The sequence below is a fragment of the Platichthys flesus genome, chromosome 11, assembly GCF_949316205.1.
Source record: "Platichthys flesus chromosome 11, fPlaFle2.1, whole genome shotgun sequence".
NCBI lineage: Eukaryota > Metazoa > Chordata > Actinopteri > Pleuronectiformes > Pleuronectidae > Platichthys > Platichthys flesus.
Genome location: NC_084955.1, coordinates 22,057,241 through 22,084,582, shown reverse-complemented (window position 1 = coordinate 22,084,582; position 27,342 = coordinate 22,057,241). Strand labels below are relative to the sequence as shown.

The following is a 27,342-nucleotide window of genomic DNA, read 5'->3' as shown; positions in this document are numbered from 1 at the left end:
ACACAAAAAGAGATGAGCTAAACTATATCCCCAAAAACACAAAGGGAATGCATCATTTATAGTCTTGCTGCTGTGTACTGGTCTGGCCCCATTGTGTTAGAATCAGTCCAGTTTCTGTTTGTTCGACCAGTCGACAGGAGCACGTGATCTGAGTGCCCACAGCAGTTGTTTATCTCTTGTAGCCTTTACATGCATCAACATCTGCTTCAGGTGTCAGATGTGCAACTTTGTCTTTGGGGGGGAAATTACTTTTTAAACAGTTTTGCGTGACAGTGCCCCTTGGCGTCTCCTCACTGTCCAATCAGCTTTGAGTGTCTGGTTACTTCCTGGTTACTTAAGGAGCCGCTGCTATGGTAATGACACCAACAGTTGTGAACCCGGATCCTCCACGTCGGGACCGGTGACTCTCTCCAGATGTTTTATAGGATCCAGTGGTGAACCTGTTGTTGTGGAAGTCAGGGGATGCAGGTGCAGTCGGTTCCCCTCGGCTCGGTCACCATCGGCCCGCTGTCTTGGCGCGATGGGACGGTTCGCTCCATCCGGCGTGCGGAGCGCCTGGTGCGGGAGACTCGTGCAGGGAGGTCGGCGGAGACTCGCGGCCGGACCCGGGGCAGCAGCGCCGGCTTCACCCCGAAGCGAACAGCGGAAACTACCAGTGGAGATAAGATGACAGAGGAGGAAGGAGGAGGAGGAGAGAGTCGTGTCTGCAAAGACAAGATGTCCAGGCCTCAAACTACAGGAGGCATGGTGAGGAGATACAGAAACCTGAGCTCAGTGAGAACTAAAATATGATAATGGTCGCTTGTCTCCGTTCACCCCAACCGGACGAGGCACACTTGTGGGAAGACGTTTGTATAATTGTTAATACAAATAAAATAGAATTGAATAACAAGACGATAAATTATTTGGTCAGGTAGATAAAGTCTGAACAGTTTGAATCCTATATTACAAGTTAACATCTACAGACAATACAAAACACTTCATGAAAGAGTTTGTATTTTCAGATAAAGTTGAGATGAAGATAATGTAGGTCAGAGGTCATGATCCCTGAATCCCCGGTGCGTCTGTCGGCATCCCTATGGTTAAGTCTGTTATGTGTCTGTGCCAAAAGAGTTTTGGGGGGGAGGGGGGGGGGGTCTATTATACAGGGATATACAATATATATTCAAATGATATCAACTTATAAATCTGGCTGTTAAATCAAATTGATTTAACGTTTTCATATACTTTTAAGTACAGATATTCAGTCCTGTGCATTTACACCTAACTCCTCCTAAATAAAAGTAAGCTAGTCTCCATATATAATAAAAGTACATACGTTAAAGTATTAAAGTGTGGTTCTTATTTGATTACATTACTACAGATGCATGTACAGAATATTTTGCCAGTGAATCTGCAACAAATCATAATCCAACTCAGCAGACCCCCTCAAACTTTTGATGAATTAGGCATCACTTTGATACGTTTGGAATTTACTAAATCTTCTCTTAAGTTCCCTGGTTCGTCCCTGAGGGCGTTTCCGCCGACCAGCTTGCGTGAGCAGTGCGCCGGGGCCAGCGGTGCCGTGGCCGGTGAGTACATGCGCAGGGTACGGGAGGTGGAGGGCCACCTGAGGAGGCAGGCCGGCAGGGTCACCCAGGAGGGCGTGAAGCTGGAGCGGGAGAGGGGTCACCTGGAGAGGATGCTACGCAGCATCAGCACCAATCTGACGATCAACAGGAAGAGCTCGGAGGGGAGGAAGAGGAGACCAGCCACTGCTGAGACGGTGAGTTAACAGCAAATTAGAAATCAAGTGTTTTTCTCTCTCAGTCAAAGTGAAGCTCATAGCTCATCATTTCAAAATCCTCCTCAGTTGTGACTTTGAAATATAGTATTTTCCCAACCATTTAATCTTAATCCACACGTGAGTGGAAGAGGAACCAGAGGACTCCCTAGTTGAGCTCAGAGCTCTAACCTTCATTGGTCAGGGGAGGAGATGAGTTTGTTGACAGCTCTGCTCTGTTGCAGGAGAGAGACGGTGCTGATTACTTGCTGCTGTGTGAGAGAAGAGAGCTGGTGGAGCTGAAACAAGATCTGGAGGCAGCGCTGAGAAATGCACTGGCCCAGCTGCAGGTGATTCAGCCTTTGACTGTTCTGTCTTCATCCCCCCACTGTCTCTGTTTCCCTCTGTTCTCTCCAATGACACTTGAACCTCCATGTGATTTAGTGGCATGGATAATGCAAGAATAACAACACTGCTGAAGCCTCAACACACAAATAACCCCCCACACTGCTCTCTTCATCACGTTATATTTATAGATTGGCACTCAGTAGAGCACGCACCTCCACCAAGGCCCAGCAGTCCCCTTAAGATATATCAAGCTGCACCAGATTTCACACACTTATAGATACCTGTCCCCTAGATATGCATGATCTTTTCCATCGAGATCAATTAACTATTCCCTTGGAAATTTGTAAAAATGACAAAAACACGTGTGACAAAGTGACAAAAAAATCATTTTTCTTGGCTTATGTGTCATCGTTCCACCAACCTAATCCTTTCTTAAGTGGTTCCCCTCCTCTGTTTCTTCCAGGCTCTGGGGCAGAGCAGCAGACGGCTGCTGGACTGTGCCGCTGAGAGAGCTCGTGTGCTGGAGCTGCTGCCTCACAGCGGCTTGGCTGCAGGACGCATCAGCGCTGCTCAGAATGTCACCAAAGCAGACCCCGCCAGCCCCTTCACACCTGGTAACTCTACTCTCTGTCTACAGTGCATTACAGTACACCACGTCTGTTATAGTCAGCTATTATCAGCACGGGCAATATCTTCCAATATGTTTAATAACGCTCATATCTGTTTACATCTTTGTCTTTTTATTCAAGATTTGTATTTGCATTACTTCAATATCTGTTTGCTCCATATTTATCTATTAATTATTTTGCTTATAAATAGATATATATCATTTTTCCACTTTTGATAACTTTTAACTACCTGGGAAACCACAGCAGTTCACACTATCAGTACAAATTTGGTTTTTCCTCCTGCAGAGTGTGAACAAGTTCTCGAGTCGTCCACTGTGACCGTCAACCAGTCACAGCTACTGAGGGAAACCATCAGACAGATGCTCACCAGCACCATCGGCAGGCAGAAGGCTGCTCACTGCACCGTCAACGATGGCCTAGTGAAGAAAATTGCAGAGACAGTCAGTCTGCAGGTACAAACACAAAGATACAGAAATAATCAGACCACATTCTGATGTCACAATAATATTTTCCGTTTCATTCCGTCTTCTATAGCAAAACCTGACTCTGATGCGTGCAGCCACCAGGCAGGCCGTGTTCCGCAAGCAGAGGGAAATCAACTGTATCCGTCACAGCCACGGCAGAGCGCAGGTTAGTGTGCATGTGAAACAGGACGTTGTGTGTCTCTGTTCTCGGTGTGATGTTTCTCTGTGTTGTCGTGTGTTCACAGGGTCCAGAGTCCAGCGGGGACACGCTGTCCAGAGAGAAACTCAACAGGCCTCTGGTGCAGGTTTATCAGAGACACCCGGGGACTCAGTTACCTGAGGCTGCACATCTCATACAGGTGCTCAGTCCATTCTCATCGACGTGACAAACAAATTCCAAACCAGATCACAGGATATATGTTTTTTTTTTTAAAGCATCCAGTGGTTTAAAACGCTCAGAATTCCCTCTGAATATGTTTCCTCAGGGCAGTGCAGTGCTCAGACAGTGCCTCAGGTCCTCTGAGGGCGAGCTGGAGAAGCTGCATTGCGCCTGTTTACAGCTGCTGGACGACCTGCGTGGCAAGAGAGCAGCAGCCCAGGTGGACGCAGGCGTGATTCGCATGAGGCGTCAGCAGGTCGACAAGCGAGCCATGCCTTCTCTCCTCCAGCAGGGGGCATCCAGAGGCCATGTCCCCTCCTTCTATGTGGAGTAGAGCTGCAGAGCTTGAGTACAGAGTGTAGAGCTAACTCAATGTGTGGTGACAACAGGAAGCTGTGTGCAAGAATATTAGGTAAAAGCTGCAAAGCTATGTACATTAACCCCTGTGTCAGTAAAACCCTGACATGTATTAAAAGCTATAGGTACTTTAAAGTGTTTCAAAAACAACAAGCACGACTCTTCTGTTGAAAACGTTGCATTTCTCTGGCCGAGAGAAAAACAAGAGGATTTGTAAACAGTGACTCAAGAAAAACAAATTCATTCACATATTCCTAAATCAGTTAAATGTTCTATATTTATGTGACTGAGAGAATCTTAATTGTCTTGATGCAATAACCCCCCCCCCCAAAAAAAAAGATTTATTTGCTGAAATTGTTAATTTTAGCCTAATTAGTTCAATTTACTGCAATAAAACATGACCACAATAGGAACAAGGGACCTTTTGTATCGCTGAAACAAGAAGAGGATAGAGATGAAGTGATGCTGAATATGCAGGGATGGAGGCACCAAGTTACTTTACTCTTTGTACTGTGACAGAGTTGTTAATTGTGAACCAGCCACAGTCTGTGCAGTCGCTATTGGAGGTTTTCACTTATTAAAATGAAATATGAACAAACATCAGAGTTGTAAGGATTATATTAAATAACATTTTTGGGGAAAAAAATATTTAACCAGATTTTTTAGTTTGGTCCATGTCCCAACTATTAACGTGGAGAAGTTGGGATGAATGACCCATACTGCAGCCAGCTACTAGGAGATGATCGAGGCGTTTTGGCTTAAAATCTGTGGAGTCCGGGTGATATGAAACTGAAGCTATAATATTTTAAAAGTGACTGAAAAAAAACAATAAATCAACCATTAACTATCACATTTTTGTATAGAACAGACATTTTTTTTACAAACTACAGTTTCTCTTGCGTTCATTGGCTGTGGAGTTTATGTATTTTTTTATATATTTACTGCTGCGAATTCTATATAAAAGTGGCAGCCTATAGATCTTTGTGGATTTATATTCCATATTCAGTTGCATGCACAGGCTGCTTATTGCCACATTGGATTTTAAAGGTTGCTTACAGGCTTTATGCATTGGAATAACAATGGTAGCCTATTAAAGGAAGTCTTGATTTAATAGTATTATCAAATAACTATTATGAGCATGTTTCTTCATAGCTTCACCCTGAAACAGTATTTTTACTTGAGTAGCTTACAGTTTCCAGTACACCCCCCCACACCCACCCCCCTGTTAATGTGATTATCTACCCTAACAGTATTATCGCATTCCTCTATTTACTTATTAAACTAAAGTATGAGAGTTTATTTTAACATATCAACTGACAAGCTGCCCCTTTGCCCCCCCGTCTAACGCTGTGGCTCTGTCCTGCTCAGTCGTCGAGTCATGGGACTGCAGGTCACCTGACAGCCCTCCCACCAAACTCAACGTCTTCCATTAAGAAATCAAACACGATTTAATAAACCTTCCTTCTCTCACCTCAGCACAGACCTTGTGTCTTATCTTTATTTTAAAATAAACATTGCATTAGTGAACTCGAAATAATTTTTTTAATGAGGATTTTAAACTAGAGTGCATTTTCCTAACAAAGCACCATTGATTCTGGAGAATCTGAATGGGGCTATTCTCTGCAGGGCGCTGAGTGCTGAAAAAAAAATGTCATGGCTATCCTTGGTGAGCTAACAGCCTAATAGAATCATACATATTGGGTTGTGGGAATTCTTGGGAGTTAATTAACAGAACATCCAACGAAAGCAGAAGAGATTTACCTTCAGTTCCCTGCGGCTGGACCCGAGAGGAAACCGACTTCACGCCTTTGAGACAAGACTCCGACGGATTTCTTGTGTTCAGGAGGACAACAGCTGGTTTCCTCTCGAAAACAAGGAGACGACACCGAGAGCTTAAGAATTTTGCGGCGAGAACATTTGACAGAAGCAGTCAGTAATGTTGAAGCTGGTTTGTCCTCTGCTTCTCCTTTGTGTACTGCCAGCTGCGGGTGAGTCAGCAAAACAGGTGTGTGTTTATTTATGTGTACAAAAGATGCATATGCTCATATCAGGGCTGCGACTCCAGAGTAGTTTTGTTCATGTGTTCAAATGTTCATGTCAGTCCATATTGATAATTATCACGATAAATGTCACGTTATTATTTCTTGATTAACACTTGATACAATGTGTTATGACTCCTCGATGTGCATAATGTATATGCATTATATTAATATGCACTGAACTTTAGTTTGTTGCTATTGTGAAAAACGTGTGTTTGTAAGAAAGATTACACTAAAACAACTCAGTGGATTTCAAAGAAACTTGATGGAAGGATGTGGTGTGAATCAGGGAAGAACCCATTCAAGTTTGTTGTGGATCCAGATCAGGGGACAGAGTCTGGTTTCTTTTTCACTTCCTTTAACATTGCAAGATGAGACATTTTAACCATTTTCCCAATAAATAAATCATGGATCTTGGTTTAATCAGGTATATTAAAGGGAACTAACGGTTATGAGTGTGACCTCTGCAGCTTAATTGAGTACAATAGGACTGTTGGGCCTTGGTTGAGGTGTGCTCTACTGAGAGGTACTAACCAACACGTGTGTCCTTCAGTTCCCCTCTTCTGTTACACCTGTGTGTTCCCGGCCATCTCCCCTCTGGACTGCATCAGGTTCCCTCTGAAGTGTCCCGCGGGGCAGCTCTGTCTGTCCAGCAGAGCAGTGGGCGAGAACGGTGAGGGCGCCTCAAGTCACTGAACACAAATTTAAATGAATCAAAACTGAGAAAGAAGAACCGAGAAAGGGGCCAAGGGAGGCAAAGCCGGTGCCCTCTAATTTGTGTGTGTGTGTGTGTGTGTGATGTTGTTTGATGAACTTTCAGGACACCTCCGTGTGGTGTTGTATGAGAAGAGCTGCGTCCGTCCCTCACTCTGCGGCGTCACAGGTCAGAAATACACCATGGGACTCAACTTCACCTTCACCAATGAATGCTGCAGCACACACCTGTGCAACGGAGCCGCAACTCCTGTGACGCACAACTGGACCGGCCCACTACTCACAATACTTCTGTCATACTCAGTCTGGTGAATGGGAAAAGAAACATATGAAGGCAATGTGAAAGAACCAGTTTGACACATATGAGGTGAAGTGGAGACTTGTCTTACCTCTGATAGACTGACACTGCACTCAGATTCATTCTGTGCACTAATCTGTGCTAAACTAAGTTCTGTTGCATGAATATGGAAAAATAATATGTTCTTCTCATTATTTCTAACAACATTTAAAAGACATGTCTACCTGGTTGTTTTGGGAGGGACGACAGTAAACTGTGATGAAATAAACTTCTTGTGTCAACTTATCAGTCATCTTCATTTATACCTGCACATATCACAAGTCTGCCTCATTTGAAGAAATAAATCAAATTGCACATGAAGTTGAAACTGGGAAACGTATTTTTAGCAGTGAAAAGGGCCCAATTAAACTTCCCTCAGCCAGTGCTGATGTTATTAGTTTCCCATGTGAATCTCTTGACTTGATGAAAAGAAGAACACTCACACAAAACAAGATGAGAACGACAACATAAATAACATCTGTTTAAACCTGGGCCAGACTTGCCTGAGAATCGTCACGTTTTTAAGTTTTCTTCAACGTCAGTTCAATACACTACAAAGTAACAATACATCCATCAACATAAGAGAAACAGACACTTCCAGTAGATACTTCGGCGCGTTTAATTTCCCATAATATGATCAATTACAGGTTTAAAATCCGGTTTGTATAATTGTTCCCAGGGTAAAAACAGAGGTTTACATCCAGCACCACGGGACGTGTTCTGCTCTGTGATTGGCTCGTTTTGTCCGCGTGGTTCCGCCAGGTGTTGTTAATTTGAGCGACCGTGAGATCACATGACCAGTCAATCAGCTGCTGTGGAGTCACATAGGAAACATTCATTAATTCAGTTTAAATGTGTTTGTACCTTTCGTTCTCCCTCGTGTCGCTGCTGATCTCCACTGATGGAGGAGCCATGTTCAGGGCGGAGGCCGCACACCCAACAGCCCAGGTGCAGGCAGATGTTTCCCGCAGAGAGACGCGGACCCTGCCGCCGCCATACCTGCATCTCCCCGTGTTCCTGGACTCGAACCTGCCGCTGGTGCAGAAGGAGCACTTCTCCCCGGCCAGAGGCTCCAGGAAGGAGCCGCTACCCGAGGCCGTGCGGGGGCTCCTGATCCCGGCGGCGCTGCCCGGCACCAGCCCCCCCAGCATGACCGAACCCCCGGTGAAGACCTGGTGCTGGAGGAACAGGATGCATGTGCAGGTGGAGAGGAGCCTGCTGGGAACCGGGGAATCCCAGCCGCAGCTCCGACTGGGAACGTGTCAGACCAGCAACTCTACCGAGGAACACCTTTACTTTGATTACGACTTCGACACGTGTGGAACCAAACGCACCGTGAGTCTGATTCCTCATCCATCACTGGAGCTGGAGGCGGGAATCAGCCAGTGACAGACAAATGAAACTCAGTCCTCATAATATAAAAATAGGCTAAGGTCATACTTGTGCGATAAGAAGTCAGATGTGTGCAATAGAAAGTCATAGTTATTAGATAAAATGTCATACATGTGAGATAAAATGCATAGTTATGAGATAAAAAGTCATTATGACTTAAAGTCATATTTATGAGTTAGAAAGTATAAATTATGAGGTAGAAAATGAATGGTGATCAATCTTCCTTTAGCTATAAGCATGGCCGTTCAATACATTTGTTGTTGTGTGTGGGGGGGGTTGGTTGGTTATGTGGTAACCCCCTGTGACCACAAACTATACATAGCAGAGGTAGTAAAAGTACACGCATTCTTTACTCGAGTAGAAGTACAGATTTAAAGTAAAGACAAGTCAAAGTATAAGGAATGATTTTAAACCCCTTAAATCAAGTTAAAGTATAAAAATACAGGTTCTTAAATGTCAAAGTATAAAAGTAAAACGTTTTTCTTCCATGTAGCAAAATTAAGACTTGTGTCACATTTATATAGTTTGAAGACTTTTTAAATTAAACTACACTTACTTCAAAATCTATCCAGGAGGAAATTGTAACTGGACCGAAATTGCAAAAATGTCCCTGTGATTATCTCTATTTGTTCAGTTTCATCTTTTGACTCGAGGTGAAAAAAAACCTAGTTTGATAACTGTGTCTCTTTGCAGATAGTTGACAACCAAGTGGCCTATATAAACACTCTACGATATGAGCCACCGAAGCTCCAAGGACCAATCAGACGAGCCGTGCCCTTCACCCTGCCTGTGGCTTGTTATTACAACAGGTGAGACTGGATCCTGACCTGTGAGCTCAAGTTATTTTATTTTTTTTATATCATCAAAACCTCATTAACTGTGTATTTAACTGTGAAGGTACCAGTACTCCTACAAGATTGGCTACAAACCAAAGATGCAGATGCGCAAGATCTTCAAATCCATGAAGAACCGAGCCAAATTCAGTCTGACTCCACGAAATGGTAAAACCTCCTGGAACCGTTCTTATCAGATGCGGTATCAGTGTTAATGTTTGTAGACATAAAAACGTGTATTTATTTGTGTTTTCTTTTTATCATTGGAAATAGAAAAATGAATCAACGGTAACCATGTCGTGTTTTGATTTGGATTTTTCTCTGGATGATTGAGGAAGAGTCTTGAAGCTGCCGTTGGTCTCGTTCCCTGACTTCCTCTGTCCGTCTTTCAGCTCAGTGGGAAAGAATTTCTCCGTCAGACCAGTACGTGCTCGGTAAGCCCATGTACTTCGAGGCCGAGGCCCCGTCCATGTCGGTGGACAAGAGACTGTACGTCCACTCGTGTTACGTGACCTCCGATAAGTCCCATACCTCCACGCTGCAGTTTCCAGTCGTGAAAAACTTTGGGTAACAAACGCCTCACTCGCACAAACAGACTATCTTTAACTATTTATCCAAAACAGAAATATGACTTTCTTTCTTCCGATGAAGGTGTATGGTTGAAAGCAAGGAGAGTCACTCAAGATTCATCCCGTACAAAAACAACGCTGTGAGATTCAGCTTGGATGCCTTCTTGTTCAAGGGAATGATGGACCAGGTGAGGGAAGATGGTTCTTGGAGTAAAACTGTTCTGTTTGCACCGTGGTTCTGTGTCTCACATGTAGTTTCTCTGCAGCCTCTTTGCTACAAGTTGTCAGATTTATGTTTAAACCCGGTGTTAAGACTGAATTGACGTCGACTTCACTCTCCTACAGCAGCTCTACATGCACTGCGACATGTCTGTGGGCAGTTCTGTGCCCTCGCCAACAGCCAAGTCCTGCAACTATGACCTGAAAGCAAGAAGGTAAGGTTTTCTTTATCTTTTTTGAATATATGGAAGAATGAGAAGTAGATGTTGAAATATAATAAAAAGGGAATCGACTCCTCATCCCTGTTCTCCTCAGATGGGTTGAACTGTTTGGATCAGATTCAGTTTGCAGCTGCTGCGACTCCAGCTGCCGCTCCACTGCGTCTCCAGGTGAGACCTCGATTCTCATATTGTCCACAGTAAAAGTCTGGAGATAATCTGTTCAGGTGACTGACCACCCAGGAACGTGTGTTTGTTACCTAATTGCTTTTGGTGCGGCTCCAGGATTTGATTATTTTCCTTTTCTTCAACGTTTTTTGGCATTTTAGTTTATCTCGGGGATATTGATGAAAAACATCAGGCATATTTATATTTATAGACTGATATCTATGTACGTGTGTAAAATGGAGCAGATCCCGAAAACCTGGATTATAGTGAATTTAAATGTGGTTTCATAAATCCATCAAGTTCTTTTTATGTTTATCATCTTGGATAATAAATGTCTTTATTTTTGTATTTCATATTTGATTATACTCTAATTGCAAAAAATCAAAATTTTCCAGAGACCAAAACAATCAGCAGCAAACCGTGGACGATAGAGCCTAAAGTGAAACCTACTGTTACCCCGAAGAGGAAGAGGCTTTCCACCACCGCCGCCGCCACCACCACCACCACCTCCTCCACCACAACAACAACAACAACGACAACAACAACTACAACTTCAACTACAACAGCACCACCTCAGCCAGAGACGACCAGAAAGGTGACTGAACGGAGCACGACACCACAGCCTGAAGAGAAAGCTTCTACTCAGATGGGTAAGGTGGAGAACAAGGTGAAGGAGTGGCCCTTCGGAGGTGAAGGAGTGACGTGGGTTGAGATGGAAGGTGAGGAGAGGCAGGTGATGAAGGGCTCTGCTGTTGTGGAGGAAGAAAAGGAAGAAGAGGAGGAGATGGCAGAGAAGAAGGAGGAGGTCAAAGAATCACGCTCAATATTTGAAGAAATCTTTGATTTTGGGAAATAAAGCTGACATGAACAGCACGCGTGGCTTCATTACACAACGCCAAGTGAGCTAAAAGCTCAAATGTGAAGGTCTATGGAAGTGTCTTAGGTGTTGATGTTTCCTGCAGAATCATTGTTGATGTACAAACTTGTCATAGTATGCCACATGGCCTCATCTCTTAAAAGGAATAGATCAATGTTTTGAGAGAAGAGCTTATTCTCCAAACAAAGAGTAAACTAGATCCAATAAGTTAGTCAAGAAGATCTATGCCAAACTTTGGTCGGTTCCTCCGTTTCATCGACTGGATATGAAGGTAGACGATATGTCTCCACTTCATCTCACGTTCCAGAAATGAAGCTGAAATATCCTGGATTCGAACGCCGCCATTGTGTGGATCTGGAACCAGGGTCCGTGCAGTAGCGATCGTGGGGATTGAGCTGCAGTCGTGGGGTTCTGCTGATTCACCGTTTGACCAATGGGTCAATCTCCGCTTTTGTTCATGAAATTTTGCTTTGTTTTCACTCCACCAAAAAACAAATTAAAACCAAACTTAATGGAAAAATGGACATGTTAACAAACACCAGTGTGACAAGAACTACCGCAAACGGCGGGCACCATCTTTGAGAAACTTGTTTTTTTTTTACTTTGGTCCATGTCCCATCCACTAACATGGAGTAGGCAAGGTTTACGACCTGTAGTGCAGCCTGCCTCCTCTAGGAGGCCATCAACACGCTTTGGCTTCACTTTTGGGGGAGCTGCCATGTCGTCCATCTTTATGTACGGTCTCTGATTCAAACTAAAGCTACAGTTATTTGAAATTACTTATTTCCTGGATTATGAAATTAATTTGCGTGTTTATAACTGAACCTTAATGGTGATCGGCAGATTTATTTATTTTACTATTAACCAGTTTCCAGTTATTATGCTAAGCTAACTGCTGCTGGCTGTAGATTTACACAGAACAGAGAGATGTTCGGTGTCTTGATTCTAAATCTTCAAAGGCAACAGAGAAATCTGACTAAATCTTGGCAAGAAAACAAATAAGCATATTTCCAACACAAAAAGGTATTTGCAGATAAATAAGAGAAAAAAAAATCTCCACAATCTGTGGATGTCTCTATTCACAGGAGTCCACTTCCAAGTACAAGCATTATTTATTAGCTTTACATCAAGAGTAAATGTTACATCGCTACATGAGAATCATTCTGTACAACTTCTCTTTTACAAATGTCAGTCACATTGAATGTGAAAACTGCAGGTATGCTATCCATTGTGCTACTCACACAGTAAAGGGTTCGACTTGTGTCTTTACAACAGTTTACTATCAATGTACAAATAAAAAAGAAACTTGGTATCATAACAACTGTATAACCGTTAATATATTGTCTTCAGTGTATTCCGAAAAGAAAACTCGGCGAGGAGTACGATATTAATCCTTTACATTCATCACAGAATTAATTTACCCTTCGTGTTTTGCCCATTTTCAACATAGAGTGTGACAAAGACAACTTTCTAATGCCCTCATCAAGCGGACCGCAGCGTCATATCACCTTCATTTCAGACGGGGTTCGGCTCATCCTGGAAGACGTGCATGTGTTGTCCTCTGCCATGTTGTCCCTGTCAGGTGTGAAACCCCCCCTGTCCTCAGTAGTACGAGCTCAGGTGGGAGTGGGTGGCGGGATGTCTGGTCATGGCTGACCCAGGATAGATGGGGCTGTTGGGGGAGTTCCAGTATGTGGAAGGGGGGGCAAAAAAGTTGCCTGGGGAGACAGGCATAGGTGCAGGGTGTCCCCCCATGAAGTTCATTTTGGGCTGGTGGCTGTGGTAGGGCTGGACGTAAGACATCTCAGTCTGGTACTTAATCCCGCTGTCGGCCCCGTGGTTCTGGTGCGCCTGCGAGATGCCCTGGAAGTCGAACTTGTAGGCGTAGCGCTTGCCGTGCACCTTGGTCATGATGTTCTTGTCGTAGTAGTAGCGCAGGGCGCGGCTCAGCTTGTCGTAGTTCATGTTGGGCTTGCTCTTGCGCTCGCCCCAGCGCTTGGCCACCTCGTCGGGGTCGGTCATCTTGAACTCGCCGTTGGTGCCCTCCCAGGTGATGATGCCTGCGTTGTTGCTGTCGGACAGCAGCTCCAGCAGGAACTGCCACAACTGGATCTGCCCTGAACCTGGGGGTGGGGGGGGGGGCAGTAAAGAGGAGGAATTAAGTGAATAAATAAAGACAGAAGATGTGCAGGTTGTGAATGATGCTTTGGAAATGTCTGTTTCTGTTTATCTTGGTAAAATTGGAACATTTTGCCGGATGTCATCTGTGTGAAAATGTCAAGAATTGGAGCATTTTGAATAAGAGGTGAAAAGATTTCAACTCCATGGATTTTCTCGGACCTTGGACAGCTCCTTTCTCTGACAGATTGTTTAGGTACCTCTGCCAAGGAGGTCATGTTTTTGTTGTGTGCACTTTATTGAGTGAAATTTGACTTTTCTTTGAGCTTGAATCGATTTCCTTAAAGTATGACATCAGTTTTCTATCTAAATCAAATGTGACCTTTTCACTGTGTGGCTTGGAGGACGTGTGAGACGGCAGGGCAGAAACCTACCCACAGGCCTGTGAGCGCTGGGGTCAGGGAGCTTGTACGGACTTTGTTTGGCCGTTCGGTTCTTGGATGAGCTGAGGGCTTGGCCTTCTGTGAGGAAACAGCAGGGCAAACAGTCAGTTTCGGGGGTTGGGAGGGAAGCCGGATTTTTATCTGGGTGCAAGCGTGATGCAACGTTTTGCTGACACAACAGGTGTTGCTTGAGGTTTACTTCATTTTGGAAAGTCAGTGCGTGCCAGCCCTCGCTCGCTTTTCTCTCCCATGTTGCCAAAGCAGACAGTGTAAAGGCCTCATTTGTGTCATCATGTTTGTTGGTCTGTCTTGTTTGTGGGGCTGGTTCTTACCTGGGTTGGCTAGTCTACTGCTGATGGGCCCTAGTGTCTGATATGGGTCTGGAAAAAAGGAAAAAGTATTATAAGTTTTACATATTGTCTCTCAGAGATAAAGGTGTTTTACTAATTCCCCCTAAATGTCATGCTAATCATTGGCGTCAAGAAAAGTTATCTGTCCCTCCAGCTGTTGGAGAAACAGCTGGAGGGACAGATACGTCACGTCACTATCTGCTGCCCCCCCCCCCCCCCCCCCCGCTCTTCCCACCAACACACAATGTGAGTCTGAATGAATGAAGTAAAACAAAGTGGTCATTAGTGCTGATTATGAGGTCAAAACAAATATTCCCTTTTTATCGTGCAGCAGTTTGCCATCAGCTAAAACTGTGGGTGGGTCAGTTATTCCAAATTAGGCCTCCCTACCTTGCACGATTCTTGGAGCTGGGTCTGTAACTCTTGTGCCGTGCTGGTGCTCCATGGAGGAACCTAGAAATCAAAAAAGGACAACGAATTAAAGAAATGGTTTGATCCTCAGCTGCAGTTTTGAATTCAGTCAAATTTGAGACGTTTGTTCACGCTCGAAAAGTTCATCCTTGTGGTCCGTGTTTCACATCACCCTCGGTTTCTATTTGTGTTACCTTTAGGCACTGCTGTCATGGTGTTTGCTGGCCAGCTGTTTCTGCGGCTGATCTCATCAAAACCGCTTTCTGCACACACACACACACAGACACGCACACAGATAAGACATTGACAACACATGGTATAAAAAGGCTTTGAAGTGGACAGTGGGACGGGACAGCCTCAGCAGGAAGGAAGTCAGTAAATGGACGTGATAAGCGTTTGGGGGTCTGAAGATGACCCTCAGTTTCTTGGGTGAGCATATTTTTTTATTAGTTCAAGCCGCCCCTGCTGCTCCACAAGATTGTGAATTGTGTCCCAGGAGCCGGACCGATACCCCCCCCCCCCCCCCCCAACTTCCTGTGCCGGTGCAGCTGTTTCCTGTCTGAAACTGGCTGTTGAATTTTGAACTCATCAAAGTTTTTTGTTCACTAAGGAGTTGTGGCACGAAACCTTTCAGAATCTAAAAAATGATGTAACACAATTCCTTAATGCATCATTTAAAAAAAAATCTGATATAATTCAAGGAGCTAAATCCGAGCTGTGATTCAAGCCTGGACACAAAGTTAAAATCAAGATCCAAATCTCCAACCAATCATTATGTTACATGACACTAAAAGTGACTTTTACATTTCAAGTGTCATGTAACATAATGAGTGTTTGAAGAAATACCAGATTCTTCATCCAAGAAAAATTCTGATAGAGCCAAAATAAAATGGAGGAAATTTGGCATTAAAAGTTGTACTTCATTGAAAATACTTCAGAAGTTTGGAGTGGAAGGTTTTTTGGTGGAACCGTGAATCATGATTGGTTCATAAAGAAGCCGATTGAGAAAGTAGGTGCTGCTGGAGACTAGAGGATCTCACCTGCTTTCACCTGTAGTCTGGGTTGCTGTGGGGGGGTGTTGTTGGTGGGAGTTGTGGGGTAGGAGAAAGTCGGGCTACCTGAAGCAAAAACCAAAGAAACGTTAAATGAGTAAAAATATACATTTAACCTAAAATGCTAATAAAACCCATAATACCCCTGCAGCAGTGCCATGTATAATATCGTGAAATGAAGTATTGACGCAACAGAAACTGAAACAGTGGTGGAGGAAGTACCCAAACATTTTACTTGAGATCATTTTATCTTTTTAAGCATCACATAGATTTAAGTAATCTGGTACAACCTGAGTAAGTACTTGCAGAAAACTAAATCACAGCTGCCAAAATAAAGCATCAGAAATCACGACAACCTCACACACAGGAAACCTCCATAAGCAAAAAGGGAACTTCAACAGAAGACATGAGGACGTCGTTAGTGCACCTTGTATTTCCAGATGTTAGTATTATTATTATTACATATTCAAATTCAGTTTAGTGCCAGGACTGAATTTGAGTGTTAAAATAAAGAAGAGTGAAACCGTTAGTGCAACAGAACGATGTAAGCCAGAACAGTTCAGACCCAGAACCATCTGCTGGAGTGGGGGGGGGGGGCAGTCTTACTCTGCCGGAGGTAATTGAGGTGCGACAGCAGCATGTCTGCGTTGTAGGCCGACGTCAGACGCATCATGTCGTCCTTGGTCATCTTGCACAGGGCCTTGCCGTCCAGGGCCTGGAAGAGCATGACGTCCACCTCCTCCAGGACGTACTCCTTGATGGCCCAGTCCAGCCACTGTCGCACGTGGTCCTGTGTCCACACCTCCGGATCTGGTGTCAGAGGGTGGAGGGAGGAGAGGGCGCACAGGAATGATCAGGATTTATAACGTGGTGTCTCACTCAGTCGGATTAAATTATCTCGTAGCAGGGAACAATCTGCGAACTGTGAATTTTAGATAAATACTGTTCTGGTTTTCTGGCTTTCAAAAAAAATCATGTAAACAGGAAGTTGTTCTAAATACATCTGCAGAAATGTTAGTTTCAAGCAATGACCCTTGGACTAGTTTTTAATAAGTACATCGAGGAAAGGAATTTCATACAATATCTGCTTGTTTCAACTAAAGCTTGATTGAATAAGATGTTGCTTCAGTTAACCTTAAGCCCTGTGTTGCTTTGACCCTGTAACTGTAACTCTTGGTTTGAAAAATACACAATGTCATGTACATATACAAGCTACAACTACTGTACCTTTTAAACAAATCATATTTTGTATCATTGTGTCTTATCCCCTCGCCGTCTCACTACTGAACAGCCAACCACTGTGGCACTGTGCAATAACCCTGGATCTCTATCATAACCACTGTACAATTACTACTATTATATTATAAATATATTTATTTATTTCACCCTCACTGTATAACCGTAATACTCATACCGTTTAATATTTATCCCTGCACTACTTTTCTTTCTTTTCTTTGATCGCACTGTTCACTCTGTTTGTATTGTTTTGTATTGTTTTGTGTTGTGATGTGTATTCTGTTTAAGCTGAGAGCCACTTTATCAAGTCAAATTCCTTGTTTGTGCAAACTTACATGTTCAATAAAACCTGATTCTGAATCAGTCCTATATGGTCAAGAAACGAACTGCATCGAGTCTCATTCTGGAAAGTACACACTCCGTTTCCAGTAGCAAACTATGACTCTGTGGAGAACTGCCTGTAATATCAGGCAGGAGCTTCAGTCGCAAGCAGAAGCCGCCACACCCTCAGCTCCCGAATGTCCTTGGTCGACACGTTTCTACCGTGATGCAATATCCACCAATTATGAGGCAGAGTAACTCGGTGCCTGTGACTCATTGACGTGTCTCGTTGAATTCCAGCGAACTGAGGGTTAAATCGTCGACTCTCGGAGGATGACCACTTGGAACTGGGCAGGATGGAGAATGTATGATTTGTCAAAAGTTACTTAAAGTTAAGTCTGTGTCAGTGGTTTTCCTCTGTAAAGACGAGGAATTTCACTGAGACTCTCGGGACGAATATTCATCACGATTCTTGGATTCAGATATGAAGCCACTTGACTCTAAAGCTGCTTTTCAGACGTGAAGTCGGCAAACGCTCCTGAGTCAATTGTTTCAAAATTTTCCATAACTTTTTCTGCAAAATATCTGAACCCATGTGAGAATACAGGAGTATTTCCTAACAAGTGATGACGTAACACTTTACTGTAAGAAACACAATATTTCAGGATGATTCATTGCTATTTCTTTCTATACTGGCTGATCTATCTCTAAATGAAATTAGTTTTCTTCTCATTGGCCCCCGTGAAGTCCATATCCGTCTGACTCTAGAAGTCACTTGTGGTTATTTATCCAGGGTTAAAAACAGGATTATTACTAATAAGAAACGTCCCCCCCCCCCCCCCCCCAGCTCATCACACGGCAATTCCTGCTGGTTCTCTCTTGTATTTACACAACAGCTCTGAATACCAATTTGCACGAGATATCATTCATTTTAAAGTTGTGTTTCCTCAGAGTCACAGCAGTTAATTGTGTGGTGGTATTTTGGGGAAGAAGAGTTTGATGCACAAACACACGCTGTGCCCATCTCTGATTCAGTTATCCACGTTGCACAAGCGCAGTGCGTGCCCGCTGTTGGGAAATTGTCTTGTGACAGTGTTGTGTGTTGGACGGAGGGAGATGGAGGACGACTGTGTGTGTGTTTGTGTGTGTGTGTGTGTCAGCTCACCTGCTGGCACGATGACCCTCTTCTCCTCTGTGGTGCTGCTGGGCGGGGTGGTGGTCTGGGGGCTGGCACGAGGCTCCACGTACGAGGCCTGGTACGGCATCGGGCCCCCGTCACTGCTCATGTGTCTGGAGCGTTTGGTGACGCTGCAGTCCACCGGGGACTCACGGCTGAAACACAGGTTAACATGTGACCGTTAACATGTCTTATAAACACGCTAATAGAGATAGAGCTATAAACCATTCAAAATTATACCACAGGGTTCGGTGTCAGCTGGGGGAAGATGAGTTCTCTTTTGGTCCAGAACTGTTTTTCATAGATTTTATACTACATATGAGTATAATCCCTCTCTCTCTCTCTCTCTCTCTCTCTCTCTCTCTCTCTCTCTCTCTCTCTCTCTCTCTCTCTCTCTCTCTCTACCTCCTTTGCTCACTATACATTTTTACCTCTCCCTCTCACTCTCTGTCCCTCTCTATCAATCGCTCTTTCTGCCTCTCTATCGTTCTATCCCTCTCTATCTCTATTGCTTTCTCTACCCGTCTATCGCTCTCTCTATTCCTCTCTATCTCTATCTTTATTGCTCTCTCTCCATCTTAACCTCTCGCTTTCTCTCTCTCTAACTATCTATCTCTATTGCACTCTGTTCATCTTTATCTCTCTATATCTCTCACTCCTCTCTATCTCTCCTAATTGCTTTATCTACCTTTATGTCTATTGCTCTCTCTATCTCTCTCTCTATTACTATTTCTCTCTCTAACCCCCTCTCCATCTCTCTATCGTGCTCTGCACCTGTCTCTATCCCTCTATCTCTATCCCTCTATATCGCTCCGTCTGTCTTTAACTCTCTCTATCTCTCTTTTAAAAAAATAAGAGGAAGGAGATACAATGAAGTGTCTAGAAAGTATTTTTCCTGAAGAATACTTTAATAAATGTATTTAGTTACTTCGGTTAAAGTAAAAAAAAAGAATATCAGTGGTCATTTGTTAAATGAGCAATAAAAAAATAAATTTAGCATCTGGGAAAAACCTGAGTGTTGAAATGGAGCCGTAACAAAGCTGCAGCCCGATCACCGGGAACCCGTGGTCCCCTGTGGCCCCGGCCCTGACTCACCTGGTCCCGTTGACGTGTTCGCCTCTTTTCCCAGGGTTCTGCGCCGCTGACCCCACCCACTCCGGCTCGGCGGCCTCGGGGCTCTGCTTGGAGGCCTGGCCGTAAACTCCTGGTGACGTCATCTCGACCTTCATGTGCATGGCCGGGGCTGCTGGGTAGGGCGGCTCAAACATGGGCTGGTCCTCGCTCACCACGGACAGAGCTTCCTGTCCAACAGAACCACAGAGGTCAGCGTCTGACACTGATGTGCCCGTCACAACCTGTGGAAACTTTGTTTTCCTGTACAGACTCTATTCAAACTAAGATGCTTCAAGTGGAGCTGTCGAAGTAACAAAGGCAGCACAACATGTTTATCTGAACCTTTAAGATCAAAACAATACAGTTCCTTTTTTACAGGCCGAGCACAGACAGATTTCCACCTTTATAAAACTTTGATAAAAGAAAGCCAGGGACTAAAATAGTAAATGTTCTTTACTGATCCCAAACTGGAAAACTCACATCTTTTTAGCAGTGTCCTTGAATTCAGACCGAGCTCTTTACTCAGATTTCAGTGGTATTTCCCCTGTAGTTGACCGAAACTTTGTACTCATGTTTTTGTCTAAACACTCAGGAGAGATATGGCAAGTAGAAATGTTTAGAAATGGTGTGCAGGCAGTCAAAAACACATCAGCCACGTTAACCACAGCTTTATTTGTCGTTAGGATCGGGGTTGTGGGAGGGGGAGGGGTGTAATCGAGATTTCAGTCCGTCTTCCTGTGTTCGGCACCTTCGAAATGGCACTTTCATCTCGTGCACCAGCGAGGAAAAACACCCGACCTGTTGTTCACGTCTGCTGCTCGCATTAGGCGCGTGCACGTGCGACGCGACCACTGCTGAGCAAGAGCGTGTTTGTTTAGAAGAGTTGAGCATTGTCTTCGGGCCTCGCACGTCAGCGCCGTGCTTTGTCAGTGGCCTACAGGAAGCCTGGCCGCCATGTGCAGAGGAACCTTTTGGCACAGGCCGAGAGAGAGGAAATGGTGGAGGAGGGGGCACAATGTGAAAATGTGGGTCATTTTTAAAGCTGGAAAACAACACTGAAGGCCTGTGGAGAGGGGGTCGGGTTCATCGGACAGCACGGAGAGCGCAGCCCTGATTGAAGTGCCGCCTTTGCATTGTTTTCGCCTCTTCTGTTTTCCTATGTGTTGTTTTTAGCTCAATTGTTGCCTCGGCATTGTTAACTGCGTCTTGATGCATGCCACACAGTTCGGCATTTCCGTGAGGCTGCAGACACTGATACAGACGTGCATGAGGTATTTCAGAAACCTTTGTTTCACATACGCCTTCTTCCTATAGCGCAGGCAAAAGGCTTTCATTTAAAACTTTTTAAAAGATTGATTTTGTATCAAATGAATGAAACCTGAGAAAGCTTGCTCAATATGTAAGGACAGAGATAATGGAACCGCACTCAGTAGCCCAACAGTCCCTTAAATTCACTTATAGTTAAGATAACTATTACCCTTGGAACAAGGCCCTATCTTACAATATTAAAGAAAGTTGTAATAAAGATCCTGGGTCCGCCCCCTGATTTGGATCCGCATCAAACTTTAATGGGTTTTTCTCTTGACCCGACATCCTTCCGCCAAGTGTCGTGGAAATCCGTTCAAACAAACCAACAGATAAAAAGACGATTGAAAATAACGTCCTATATTACAAGATTTAACTTTGAGCTCCTATGAGTCTATGAGTAAATGTAAATATATCACTCAAACCATGGTGCCTACATTACCCACAATGCAACTCGATTGTCCACAGCTCTGTGGCAGTACAACATCATTGGCGGCAGTTAATCACACGCGTCACACAGCTTCCCCTCTGGAGTCAATGACTCCTTTTTGTCCACAAATGCTCTTAACAAAGTTTGATGTGTAGAATCGGTGGATTGGTCCTTTTTAAATACTAAATACTGTAAATCAATAAGAAGATGAAATGTCATGTTGTGAATTAAGAACTTCAAATTAAGTGGGGCGGGTCACCTAGACTGGAAATAAAGATGGACGACATATCATCACACCGTCCAGAAATAAAGTGCAAAGTTTATAGCGAATATATATAACTTATATATTTCAAAACAGGTTTTTTTTTTGGGTCGAGTGTAAGATGTTGAATTAAAGAAGATTTTCTGTTGTGACCATAGATTTCTCTTTTCTGGAACTGTTGATAAGATCGTGACTCACGGCCGCTCGTCACATTCAGCTTTCAGCACATTCAGCTTTCACAACCACAAACTCACACTCCCGCTCTTTCTTTATCTGCCCCCTCCCTCTCTCTCTCTTTTCTGCACACTGATAGAAATATACCAAAGTGTGGCCTGACCGCTGATGCCACAACTGACTTCCTGTTCAGAATGTTTCAGCCCCATTGCCCAGGGACACAAAACACCTCTTTAAAAACCCTCCTCGGGTCCGATTGGGCCTCGAGCTCCTGACATGTACAACCTGGTTCTGTCGGGTTTGAAAGTAAAACACTGTTGAAAGTTTTCTCTCGCAGCGAGAGCGCCGACCCGAAACGTCCTGTGTGGAAACTTCTGTCGTGGCTACAAGTCAGCAGCTCTGCGGGTTGCATCAGGCTCGTCTTGCTCAAACGAAGAGCTTGTTGACGACAGTGAGGTTCTTACTTCTTTTTAGGTTTTAGCTTCACGAGGGAAAAAAAGTAAATCAAAGTACAACGTGTTCGACTTCGGTTGCCTAACCCTAGAAGTCGGCTGATATGAGCCTTTCTCATACATCGGTCTCTGTGTTTATGTTTGCTGGTATGTAAACGTGTAGTTTACAGAGTAAACGATGCAGAAGAGATGTGAAGTTGTTCTTACATTTTACCTACAAGTTGATTTTCTTTCTTTCGTTTGTGTTTTAAAGATGGTGTTGATATTTTATATTTTTCACACTGTCAAAAAATCCAATCAACAAATCTCTTGAAAAGAGTCAATAATGTGTAAGTCCATCTCTCAATTGGATTTTTTGGCTGATAAGATCTGTATTTTAGATCTTTTATTCTCTTTATGTCCAGCTGTACTTGTGTTTTCTTATAGTTTTTTAATATAATAAAGTTTATGATTAAAGTGTAAAATATCAAGCCTCACTTACATTTCTTTGACATAAGGGTTTTGATAACAACTTTGGAATAATTGCCAAGTTAAAAATTGTAAATGCTGCGGCTTTGTATTGGGAATCTTTTACTCCCTAATATTGGCATCAGTCTCACTCTATATAAAAAGATCCAGCACTGATTATGTCATGATATGAATCAGACATGTGGGGGGGTGGGGGGGGTGCTGCCTCTCAAATGTTTAAAGCCAGAGGATTTTTCACAAAATGTGGGTGGAGCATCCTGAGAGACTGGGTGGATTTAATCCAGTGTTAAATGTTCACTCCCATTCATCAATAATAAACCGTTTGTTTTTTCCTCAAAGCCGAACAACATCTGGTGACTTATGATTATTATCCGTTGCTAAGGAAGTTATGTTTTCACCTGTTAGCAGGATAACACAAACATTATTTGTAATTAAGTGTTAATCGGCCTTGTTGGAGTCACATGCTCTATTTGGTGACATTTCACTATGGATTCTTTTGTCAGTTTTATAATTTCGTCTGTAAAACAAAGAAAACTGTGAAAATCCAAGTGAATGCAAAGAAAAGAAAAAATAAGTTTTTTTTGTGAGCAAGTTTGAATTGAAAAGCAGAAAAATATATATTTAGATTGAGAAGGTTTCGTTTTTGAGATGATCTAATCTTTTATTTTGACTTAAAGGATCACTTTTCAAATCTCTACACCTTTAAAACCATTCACCTACTTTGTACAATAAAGATATATCTTTGTTTAAATTAACCGTTTGGTTGATTACAAACAGAAAAGTTCAGAGCTAATGCCCTACATTGGAACCAAGGATATGGTTAACAGCTCCATCCCTTCAGGTAGCAATAACATAAATTATATCTAAAGAATTATACTTAAAAGATCTTTGCATGCAGTAGAGTCCTCGCTTGTCCATTTTTGAAGACAACTGAATGTTCTTATTTAAAGAAGCTGGTTTGTGACCTATTTCGGTCCTGACACCTCCAGTGAGGTTCACTGCAGCTGGTTTCATTTGTGTTGTGTTGCTTGCTTCTTTGCTTTTTATGGAGGATAAATGGCCGACTTCTTAACTGCATAGAGACTTTTAAAAGCAATGTCCACACAGGATTTTACATTAGCTTCTATTGTGGGTCTATATAAGTTTAAAGGTTTAGATTTTTGCTCCTGGGGGAAGGTTATGGTTTTAAACTCTTCTTAAGGAGCAGAGAATGACAAAATTGTAATAAATCTGAGGTCAATCAATTATGATGTATATCTTCTCACTGTGCTTCTTCAATGCTGAACCATTATATTGATATTTATATTGGCCTCAATGTATTCCGGCCTTCATGTCCCTACATAAGAATATATGAACTATATCATTTAGATTTCTATTTGACCTCATGATACCTTCTGCAAAATGATTATTATACTGATATTAATACAAGATATGTTGCCGTTAGGCTGCAGCTAACTCCTATTTTCATCATAAGTTAATTTACTTATACATTTCTCACCATTTAGTTATAAAAAAGACAGCAGCTGAGATGTGTAAAGAATCTATAAGGCTGTAATGATGGTTTTTTATGATAAATCCACTATCTTCATATAGCCTTTGCGTTTTTCAAGTAACTGGACAATCTTCAGTTTGCTGTGATGAGGCCTTCAGGCTCCTAACGTTGGATTGAAACCCCCAAACGTAGCTCAAAACAACAACAGCTTATCCAATAACAAGTTGTGCAAAAGGCTGCTGCCTCTGCCCTCGCCATGTCTGAGGCAAGTGGCAGAAAGCAGAAGTAAAAGTTCAGTCGAGCTGATTTTGCAAAGGCCTGAGCTGCTGCAGCTGCTGCGCTCAGCTCCTGCACCAGCCCTGCAGGCCTCCCGACCGCAGGCCCGGTTCTCCTCCTCCTCTCGCTCAGCACATCGTCCAGTCTCAACACATTGTCCACCTCGTTTCTCTCGGCCGGGGCTTTGTTTGACTTTTTGTTTGACTTTTTTTTTTTTTTTTTTTTTTGTCCAGGGAACGGAAATGTGCGCGGAAAGTCTGAGGTTTGAGACAGGAAGCCTGCAGAGTTCAGATAACGACACCTGACAAGTGCTCCCGTTTGCAGCTATAAATTATACTTAAAAATAACCTCGAACGCACAATCTGCTGCGACACAGTCCAACAGAAGAACTGTCTGAAAAGTAAAGGGTATCAAGCAGCAGCAAAACAGATCAGCACACGAGAAATGATTAAATTCAAGGTTTTGTTGCATTGGCACTTTTTTTAAATCACAAAATCAACCGTGTCTAAAAAGCATCAGTGGCGTCAACATAAACATTATGCCTTAGAAACGAAACTAGAGAGAGATTAGTAGAAATATGAGTTCCTCTATTCACTCAGGCCTCTTTTTCAAATGCCCTTTAATCCAGTTTTTTTAAAACGAGGATGAACCATACTTGGGTTTTGGTTGAAATTTCAAATATATCATATTAAATCGTTTTTAAAAAGTTAAGTTAAACTGATGTTAGTATTTCCGGGAAACGAAAACAAATGAGTCGAAAGTTTGCGAGAAAGTTGCAGAAATAAAAAAGCCTGTGCGCCAAAATGCAGATTCGATAAAAAAGAAATAAAGAACGAATACAAAGAATCTAGATAGACACATTCTATATAACGTATTATATATACTTATAAAGTGGGTATACAGCAGCACATTCAATTATTTCCCTTTTCTCTTGTTGCGCAATTATCCCTTTTTCAGTTGTTTAAAACGGCTCTTCTCTGTAAAATGCTGACACCGAGGCCTTTTTTTATTTCTGCGTTTCTCAGAAGACGGAAACATTGCAAACATTTACCGGCTCGTCGAAAGAAGATGGAGACATGAGGCCGTGACGGTGTGAAACGTGAAGTACCAGTCGTCTGATGGACATGGATCCTCCTGCCCCGAGAAAGACGCGCGTTCGCTGCGTCCAAACTCATCCATGGCGCCCTCATGGACACCTGCCCGTTGCGCACCAGTGAACCCCCGCATCCCTTCCACTTACTCCTCTGTTAAGAAAAAACTAAAAACAACAGCTGCTGTGTCCGATACAGCTTCTTCAGGAATATTTAGTTATTCAGTTTCTGCGAGATTAGAAAAACGCAACAATTCAACGAGGAGTGTTGGAGTCGCAAAGTCTTGCGCATGGAAATCCTCCTTTTTACGCGGCAGAGCGGCGACCAATTAGTGGTGTTTTTTTGTGCGAGTGTAAAGATGCGGCGGTTAGTTGTGTTATTATAGAGCCGACATACAACCACGAACGGGAAGGAAGAGGAAATTTTGTACGAGAAGGAAAGAGTGGGGACTCTCTCACTCAGCAGCAGACTCGGGGCTGGTGTGGGTGTCCGCCTGTCACTTCCACCACCACCAGCAGCAGCTCTACAAACCGTCACTCGCTTACCTTTATCGTACAGTCCATTGCAGAGCAGCCTCTGGGTCATCGAGTCACTTCTGTCCCTTTACACGTCTTTTTAATTTACTCTTCTAACTCCTCTTCAATTCATGCACGGGTGCATTGGCTCTATGGCGCAAACCATTGCAGTTAGAATTTTTTTTTTTTAACTCGCAGACCATAACCGGATGACACGTTTCTCTCTCTCTCTCTCTCTCTCTCTCTCTCTCTCTCTCTCTCTCTCTCTCTATTTCTCTCTCTCTCTCTCTCTAGCGCTTTCGCTCTCTCTCTCTCTCTAAATTGGGAAGTGAAGTCACCGACACACTGTGAAACTGTGAAAGTTGCCTCTCATGAAATCAACAACAACTTTCTGCCCAGAGAGAAAAACTAAAATCAAAAACAGATGTATTTAATTTATAAACAAGTTATTCACTGTACATTACAAGAACCTACAACTGTAAAATACTTTTTCTTATTGAACTGTCTGTTTTTATTTACATTTTAATTATAGCTTGGCCACTTCCTTGTGTCATTTGGGAATGACTGAAAGTGCATCTTATTTATTATCAAATGTGTAATTCCATATTATTAACATACAGCTGAAATAAGACTAGTGCAGGTGTGGAGCTTATTCAGGATCATTCCTTGAGTGAGTCGACAATATCCTGTCACTTTATTGATTGTGTGCAGAGAATTGTTAGAAACAGTCTATGGTGCAGAGTGAATTCAGAAAACTTTGTGTTCATCCTACCTGGTTTATCTGCTGTGAGTATTGTCAAGTGAGCGTTTTTCCTAAAATAAAACTGAATTTGTTTTGTTATTATTGTCGTGTGTGGTTCATGTATATATTTGAAGTTTGAATGTTTAACTTGTTCTTTTTTCATACATTACATGTCGGTTATTTCACAGGTCGCTTGAGCTTTCGACACAATGTTCAGACCCAAGTTAACAACTCTTCAAAATAAAAGCTCTGTGCTGCAGCTCGATATGAAGCATTGCAGCAACAGAACGAAAGTTGCGCTTCTACTTTGCAGACAAATTGCCAAACAGGAAGTGATTCTATGAACGCCGTTGCCACGATGGTGGTGGAAGTTGGTTTAGAGTTTTTTGACTAAGGGTGAAAATTTGGCGGAGGAACACGAACATGTTGGCGTTGATCTCCTCGATCTTCCTGAAAAGCTTTAAAAAATGTGTATTTTTAAATAAAATTAAAAGAGAAAAAGATAAATTAAGCCAAAATAACCCAGATATGAACGCTGCCATCTTGTGCCGGTGACTGCAGAGTTATTTCGTTGGCCATACAAACGTGACATTTCACAAACATACTGAT

General features: G+C 43.0%; 4 protein-coding genes across 9 annotated transcripts; 3 read left to right on the top strand and 1 right to left on the bottom strand.

The window, feature by feature from the left end:
* Window positions 1-154: 154 nt before the first annotated feature.
* tektl1 (tektin like 1) lies at window positions 155-4,772 on the top strand. The gene is made up of 8 exons (XM_062398786.1): window positions 155-747; window positions 1,493-1,765; window positions 2,008-2,112; window positions 2,574-2,724; window positions 3,025-3,191; window positions 3,274-3,369; window positions 3,449-3,562; window positions 3,689-4,772. Exons 1-8 carry the CDS (start codon window positions 463-465, stop codon window positions 3,914-3,916), a joined length of 1,419 nt encoding a protein of 472 aa, XP_062254770.1. The 5' UTR covers window positions 155-462; the 3' UTR covers window positions 3,917-4,772.
* Window positions 4,773-5,789: 1,017 nt separating this feature from the next.
* LOC133964611 (ly-6/neurotoxin-like protein 1) lies at window positions 5,790-7,271 on the top strand. The gene is made up of 3 exons (XM_062398787.1): window positions 5,790-5,927; window positions 6,532-6,651; window positions 6,799-7,271. Exons 1-3 carry the CDS (start codon window positions 5,876-5,878, stop codon window positions 7,002-7,004), a joined length of 378 nt encoding a protein of 125 aa, XP_062254771.1. The 5' UTR covers window positions 5,790-5,875; the 3' UTR covers window positions 7,005-7,271.
* Window positions 7,272-7,847: 576 nt separating this feature from the next.
* zp3d.2 (zona pellucida glycoprotein 3d tandem duplicate 2) lies at window positions 7,848-12,259 on the top strand. 2 transcript variants are annotated; one of them, XM_062399275.1, is made up of 8 exons: window positions 7,848-8,364; window positions 9,115-9,230; window positions 9,319-9,422; window positions 9,647-9,821; window positions 9,906-10,011; window positions 10,172-10,257; window positions 10,358-10,431; window positions 10,824-12,259. In XM_062399275.1, the coding sequence occupies exons 1-8, from the start codon at window positions 7,882-7,884 to the stop codon at window positions 11,282-11,284; spliced, it is 1,605 nt and encodes a 534-aa protein (XP_062255259.1). In that variant the 5' UTR covers window positions 7,848-7,881; the 3' UTR covers window positions 11,285-12,259. The 2 variants fall into 2 exon arrangements, with proteins under 2 accessions (XP_062255259.1, XP_062255257.1); XM_062399273.1 differs by having other exon boundaries at window positions 10,169-10,257.
* Window positions 12,260-12,398: 139 nt separating this feature from the next.
* fli1rs (Fli-1 proto-oncogene, ETS transcription factor-related sequence) lies at window positions 12,399-26,181 on the bottom strand. 5 transcript variants are annotated; one of them, XM_062399277.1, is made up of 10 exons: window positions 26,022-26,181; window positions 19,509-19,714; window positions 18,402-18,568; window positions 16,286-16,489; window positions 15,668-15,745; window positions 14,822-14,890; window positions 14,607-14,669; window positions 14,199-14,246; window positions 13,858-13,944; window positions 12,399-13,428 (listed from the first exon to the last, which is right to left on the bottom strand). In XM_062399277.1, exons 1-10 carry the CDS (start codon window positions 26,037-26,039, stop codon window positions 12,908-12,910), a joined length of 1,461 nt encoding a protein of 486 aa, XP_062255261.1. In that variant the 5' UTR covers window positions 26,040-26,181; the 3' UTR covers window positions 12,399-12,907. The 5 variants fall into 5 exon arrangements, with proteins under 5 accessions (XP_062255261.1, XP_062255260.1, XP_062255263.1 ...); XM_062399276.1 differs by lacking the exon at window positions 26,022-26,181 and adding an exon at window positions 25,437-25,969; XM_062399279.1 differs by lacking the exon at window positions 26,022-26,181 and adding an exon at window positions 20,007-20,750.
* Window positions 26,182-27,342: the final 1,161 nt, after the last annotated feature.

Bases quoted from the DNA above. Each gene is read 5' to 3' on its own strand.
- LOC133964611 (XM_062398787.1), top strand. From the start codon at position 5,876: ATGTTGAAGCTGGTTTGTCCTCTGCTTCTCCTTTGTGTACTGCCAGCT. The intron at 5,928-6,531 runs GTGAGTCAGCAA...TGTGTCCTTCAG, and splicing joins TTGTGTACTGCCAGCTGCGG to TTCCCCTCTTCTGTTACACC. The intron at 6,652-6,798 runs GTGAGGGCGCCT...ATGAACTTTCAG, and splicing joins CAGAGCAGTGGGCGAGAACG to GACACCTCCGTGTGGTGTTG.
- fli1rs (XM_062399276.1), bottom strand. From the start codon at position 25,511: ATGTCCATCAGACGACTGGTACTTCACGTTTCACACCGTCACGGCCTC. The intron at 14,891-15,667 runs GTGAGATCCTCT...GTGTGTGTGCAG, and splicing joins CAGACTACAGGTGAAAGCAG to AAAGCGGTTTTGATGAGATC. The intron at 13,945-14,198 runs GTAAGAACCAGC...GTTTCCTCACAG, and splicing joins CAGTAGACTAGCCAACCCAG to AAGGCCAAGCCCTCAGCTCA.
- tektl1 (XM_062398786.1), top strand. From the start codon at position 463: ATGCAGGTGCAGTCGGTTCCCCTCGGCTCGGTCACCATCGGCCCGCTG. The intron at 1,766-2,007 runs GTGAGTTAACAG...GCTCTGTTGCAG, and splicing joins GACCAGCCACTGCTGAGACG to GAGAGAGACGGTGCTGATTA. The intron at 3,192-3,273 runs GTACAAACACAA...CGTCTTCTATAG, and splicing joins CAGAGACAGTCAGTCTGCAG to CAAAACCTGACTCTGATGCG.
- zp3d.2 (XM_062399273.1), top strand. From the start codon at position 7,882: ATGTGTTTGTACCTTTCGTTCTCCCTCGTGTCGCTGCTGATCTCCACT. The intron at 9,231-9,318 runs GTGAGACTGGAT...TTAACTGTGAAG, and splicing joins GTGGCTTGTTATTACAACAG to GTACCAGTACTCCTACAAGA. The intron at 9,822-9,905 runs GTAACAAACGCC...CTTCCGATGAAG, and splicing joins CCAGTCGTGAAAAACTTTGG to GTGTATGGTTGAAAGCAAGG.